The sequence below is a fragment of the Cyprinodon tularosa genome, unplaced genomic scaffold (assembly GCF_016077235.1).
Source record: "Cyprinodon tularosa strain WSP-4 unplaced genomic scaffold, ASM1607723v1 ctg14, whole genome shotgun sequence".
Classification (NCBI taxonomy): domain Eukaryota; kingdom Metazoa; phylum Chordata; class Actinopteri; order Cyprinodontiformes; family Cyprinodontidae; genus Cyprinodon; species Cyprinodon tularosa.
In genome coordinates this window covers 2,390,759-2,396,118 of record NW_024038220.1, presented here as the reverse complement: position 1 = coordinate 2,396,118, position 5,360 = coordinate 2,390,759, and the positions used below count along the sequence as shown (strand labels likewise).

The following is a 5,360-nucleotide window of genomic DNA, read 5'->3' as shown; positions in this document are numbered from 1 at the left end:
GTAGCACTGTTGCCTTGCAGCAAGAAAGGTTGGGGTTTAATCCCCGGCCCATGGTCTTTCTGCATTGAGTTAGCATGTTCTCCCTGTGCATGCATGGGTTCTCTCTGGGTACTCTGGCTTCCTCCCACAATCCAAAAACATGACTGTTATATAAATCGGCTTCCCTACATTATCCTTAGAGGTGGGGGTGTGTGCATGGTTGTGTGTCTTCGTGTTACCCTGCGACAGACTGGCGACCTGTCCAGGGTGTACCCTGCCTGTGGATGGATGGATGGATCTTTAGTCTCATGAAGCCAGTAATAGCAATAATATTGCCCTTTTAACATTTGCGGGCTGTGGGCTTACAAGTAGCCTGAACGAAGTAAATAAAATCCAAGTAGTGTCCTACCATGACTATACAGTTGATCCCAGTGGGAAATTTGTCCCTAACTATGTAGGGCAGTGATAGCCATGCCAGTCCAGGAACTAACTGCTGTTCTACTGTAAGGTGCCTTGGTCAAGGTCAATGACCGGCGTACCTGACATGTAACAACTATACCAAGCATATTGCTTTAGGTTAATAGACTATATTAATTAGGCTATGTATGCTTAAAAAAAAATAATTCCAACATCCCCCTTCTTATTTTTTTTACAACTAGACTAATGTATGAAGCTGATGTGCTTCTTCAATGCAGTGCTGCAGCCGCATACAAAAATGATCATCTGAGGCTTCCTCTCATGAGCTCTTATATATTTTTTTTTTTTCCTTTTATTAGTTTGCACTCGACTTTGGCCATTTGGAAGTTATTTTTGCCAAAATATACAGAGAAGAGATTAGATTTTTCTCAGTTTTTTTATCCTATTTTTCCTTTCTGTGCACATGTATTTTTTGCATAGTACATTTGAGTTTACTGTGCAGGCCGTCTTATTTGTTTGATCCAAATTAATTTTCCTTAAGAGAGATAATACAGGGTAATCATTCCAAGTCAATTACACTGTCATCAGAACAGTGATGAGAGCTGGGAAAATCCCTTTTGCCTAGAACTCTTTTAACGTAAAGAACATAGAAAAGAGGGAAGGGTAGATGGATTACATTCATTTTAAGAAGGATGCACAAAAAAGTGTAATGGGGTAAAAACACCAAAACAAATTAAAAACCCTTTATGCACTTTTTAGTTAAATAAGATCCTCGTGAATGGATGTTCTCTGATTGCGCTCTGTTGCAGGGTTCCACAGTGAGGCAGATGCTGTTGTGCTCCAATTGAGTATCTAAAAAGAAAAATGAGATATGTTCAAAGATGCAAAAATGCTCTTAGAAAGTACTAAAACTGTAAGTATAGAATTACAAAACAAACTATTTGGATCTTGCTCTGTGCAGTGTCATCGTTTTGCTGTTTAGCCAGACTCAGAGCTTTCTCATAGTGTGATACAGATGATTGAAAGTTCCCCAGATTCACTAAAAAAAAAACCAGTGACATCATCTTAAACATCAAACGATACTCAAATAAACAGAATTAGAGTTTTTAATAGGTTAAGAAAATAAGTTTGCAAGTTAAAATCTACTATAAAACCTGGAATAAGAAAAAAGATGAATAATTACATTCTGACTGTCCGAGTAAAACTCGGACTCTTAACTGCCACTTGTCATCGGACATGTCCTCCGCCACAGCGACAGATCGCAGGCCGTATTCTCTGGCTTTGTCAGGATGCTTGAGCTCCAGGTAACAACAGCCAATCTCATAAAGCAACCGGGCCTTCTCCAAATCATTATGAACAAAAGGAATCTTCTCTTCCCATCTGAATACAATAAAAGAGAGAAAGAATAGAAAAAAATTGAAATCATTTCTAGTTTGGAAGTACCGGTAAAACAAAAATGTTTCCTTACTTACGATTCTATGGCTTTCAGAAACTGTTCAGTTTCAGCATAGATACGACCGATGTTGCCCAGAGCCCTGGAAGTAGCTTCTTGAAATTTGCTGTTGGTAAGAAAGATCACTTAAAAGATCGTCTCTATATTAAAAGGCAACGTTGACTTCAGTTTTCCGTTTCTTTAGGTTCTTACCATTGTTTAGCCAACTCCAGGTCTTTGTAGTGATGCTCCAGAGCTTTATCTACGTCTCCCAAGTCAAACGAAGCATTTCCAATGCAGCTATGCAGGAAACACATCATCTCTTCTTTAATAGGGCAAACTTTCTTTGAATATCTTTGAACTGTTTTTATTAAATCTTCTGCCTTTTTCAGACTACATGTTGCACTCCCTGAAGACACACAGAACAATAAGAGAAGCTTTTACACAGGAAAAAAAAAATGTGAGTGAGCAACATGTTCAGCCAGAAGCCTAACTTACCGCCATCCATCTCATCAAGGCTCCCCAGGAGAAACTGAACCTTGTCAGAGGTGGAGCTAGATTTCTGCAGCTTCGGCCGATCCTTCTTCTCTCTCAGGGAAATTGGCGTCTCTTGACTCCTGAAGTCAGCGCAGTTGTATAAAGACGTGATACTGTTCTGAATGATGCTCTCCACTCGTTCTCGACTCTTTGTCTCATCTTTAGCCAAATCTGAACGGAGTTGTATACCAGCTTTAAGCAAAAGTATTTAAAAATGAAAACATTTGAAGAAAATATTTTTAAAGTAAAAGTGGGTGAAAAGCTTTAAGCATAGGCGAAAAGATTCTGACTTTCATCAACATATAGAAGAGAATTGGACAAAGACAAATGATGATATATGGACAGTGTTAAACCTTGGTCTTTCAGAAGTTTCTCTAGAAATTTCTGGTGAAGGTTAAAGTTGCTCAGCAGTTGTTTGGTGGTCTTCTTGTTCTCCGAGGCCTCTGAAGTTTGATGTTCTTTGTCTTCTGTCAGTTTCTGGATAACAGCAATTGGATGCTCTCTCTTCAACGGTTATTCATTAAAAAAACACAGATAGAAAACAACATATCAAACAAAAGTTTAACACAATGAGTGACTTCTATTTGTTTACAGCAGAGGTAGGTGGAAATGATAAAGACTTTGGTAGGAACACTGTTGGTCTGATGTCATTGGTCTAATGCAAAAATATGCATGCTCGTTTTTTTATGGTTGACGTGAAAATCAGGGTGTATTTCATTTAAAGAGAAAAGCAGCATTTCTTGCTACATGTTTACAAATTTTATAAGCACTACACACACTAGATACTGTTTATCAATGAATAAAGCTGATCTGGCTCTGATGAATGAGGAAATAGGACTTTTTTTCATTTTGAAAAGGTTTGCATTTGAAATTACCAGCAAATAAGACAGTAGGTAAATCTGTGCCTATTTAACAGAATATAGTCTAAATATGTCTATTATATGTGGATTTATACTTTATTTTAGAAGATATAGACTTGTGCAGAGGTAAACATAGGTAACATCCAATCTTATCTTTTAAATGTTCTCTTTCAATCATGAAACAAAGTGAAATAATAGATTCAAATGTATTGTATTTACATGTGCCCTGGAACTAGAAGAGGAACTGACACTGAGCATTTAATATATTAACCTCACTCTACAAGTTGTACATCTAGGCTTTAGTTACTCTGTTTAACCCATTTCATTTATTTTACTGAGGGCTGAAAACAATTCATTGTGTTAATCATTTATTGAAATAATGTCAACAAATTTAATAATCGATTAATCGTTAACAGGAGTATAGAGACTCTAAAAGATGTCTTTAGCTCACAGAGCGACCCGCTTGGAGCAGGAATTAATACCAAAATTGTAAAAAAAAAAAATGTATATATTTATATATATATAAATAAATAAACATTTAGCATTTTAGATAAAAAAATGTTTCGTCTGTCAATATTCTCCATCCAGAATTCCTCTACTGCTGCAACAAAGCTGTATTGTCAATTATAAACATCTTATTTACATCAAATTTTTAGTAGGGACAAGTAGGTTGGTCCAAAATTCTGGTAGGGACATGTCCCTATGGTCCCCATGCAGTACCCCCAAACTGACAAACACTGTCAGTTTTTGAGTACAGACATCTAAACACTTACCTTCTCCTTATCTTTAAGGTATGATAAATCTCCCTTAACTTCGAGGTTGACAGAGGAAGGACCTGCAGGTTGGTTCAGGAAAAATCAAGTTACATTTTGATTATTTAAACTCTAAAAAGCCACAGTTCCAGAGAATGTCACTAACTGCCAACATGGGTTCTTATTGCTTCTTCTGTCTTCTGGAGGCCAAGCCTGACTTCTTGTATCTGTGGGCGAATCTTGTGCGCTCTGTGGTAAAAAACCAGCGCAAATTCTAATTCTCCCATGGAATATAAAGCTTCTGCTTTTTGGTACAACCCCTAAAAAAAAAAAAAAAAAAAGCGGAATATAAAACATAAATAAATGAGAGAAGTTGTTAATCTTTGCTCATGATGGGGGGAAATTACCTCAGGAAGTAAAGCGTCCTCTTTCAGTGAAGCTTCAGCGTCTATTAAAGCATTTCTAAACTCACCCATCCGATGGTAACACTTGGATCGATCAACAAAGCTTTTCTTGTCTTCAGGGATTAAATCGAGCACCTAAAAAAAAACAACCGCTTTAAAAAGTATCGGAAATAAGCATTAACCAGCCAAGCAACATTTAACTAACCGCACTAAAGCTGCTGAGCGCTTGTTTGTATTTTCCTTGCCGCAGTTTCCATTCCCCGTCAGCCCTCAACGTGGAGATTTTATCCTCAAAAGTTTCCTGCTTTTGTTTCTTCTGAGTTTCCATGAAGGACATTTAATTTAACCCTGAGTTTTAGCTACTAGCGAAAGGTGAGTTGATGAAAGCGTTACCTAGCAACCACAGAAACAAGAGTCGAGGTTATGGCGCCCCCTTGTGGCACATTTCATTTATTCATAAAGCTGCTTCATGTGGAATGGAAAGCTATTTCATTCTTAATTTCATGAATATATGAATAAATAAATAAATACTATTGATAAATTAACATTCTATGAGATTAAAGTCACTCTAAAGCTAAACAAAATCTCGTTTGATTTTTATTTATTTCAAGATTTATTTATATACAACCAGATTTATTTCTATTTTATTCTGTAAAGTTACTTCAAATATTTCAGTGACTTTTTCAACCGTTTTGTATTTAAAGTTCTGTTCCGCCATACTAGCATTCAGTCAAGACGGTTTGCATCTTCTGTCAGTAAGTCTGAAATGCTTCCATCTTTAGACATTGCAAATTAGTTTAATAAATTTAGAAAGCATTCTGCAAAAGGCTGCTAAAAATGGACAACTGTTTCCTTCTCTAATTGTGCAAAAATGTTTCCTGTTTTCCTCTACATCACTGACCTCTGACCAGCGTTGCACACACATAAACTCCGTCCCTTGACTGGAATACAAGATGAAATAAAAAAGGCTAAAAATAAA

At 36.7% G+C, this 5,360-nt stretch overlaps 1 protein-coding gene across 1 annotated transcript; it reads right to left on the bottom strand.

Annotated features, from left to right (window-relative positions):
- Nucleotides 1–1,064: 1,064 nt before the first annotated feature.
- odad4 (outer dynein arm docking complex subunit 4) lies at nucleotides 1,065–4,779 on the bottom strand. Its single transcript, XM_038278328.1, has 11 exons — nucleotides 4,587–4,779; nucleotides 4,385–4,516; nucleotides 4,144–4,297; nucleotides 3,999–4,060; nucleotides 2,719–2,869; nucleotides 2,327–2,536; nucleotides 2,042–2,237; nucleotides 1,869–1,955; nucleotides 1,580–1,776; nucleotides 1,332–1,435; nucleotides 1,065–1,245 (listed from the first exon to the last, which is right to left on the bottom strand). The coding sequence occupies exons 1-11, from the start codon at nucleotides 4,716–4,718 to the stop codon at nucleotides 1,156–1,158; spliced, it is 1,515 nt and encodes a 504-aa protein (XP_038134256.1). The 5' UTR covers nucleotides 4,719–4,779; the 3' UTR covers nucleotides 1,065–1,155.
- Between the last annotated feature and the right edge of the window lie 581 nt (nucleotides 4,780–5,360).

What these genes read in the sequence shown, in the direction of transcription:
- odad4 (XM_038278328.1), bottom strand. Translation starts at nt 4,718, where the DNA reads ATGTCCTTCATGGAAACTCAGAAGAAACAAAAGCAGGAAACTTTTGAG. An exon ending in ACCTTAAAGATAAGGAGAAG is followed by an intron (nt 2,870 to 3,998) that starts GTAAGTGTTTAG and finishes TAACCGTTGAAG; the next exon opens with AGAGAGCATCCAATTGCTGT. An exon ending in AGAGCAAGATCCAAATAGTT is followed by an intron (nt 1,246 to 1,331) that starts TGTTTTGTAATT and finishes TCTTTTTAGATA; the next exon opens with CTCAATTGGAGCACAACAGC.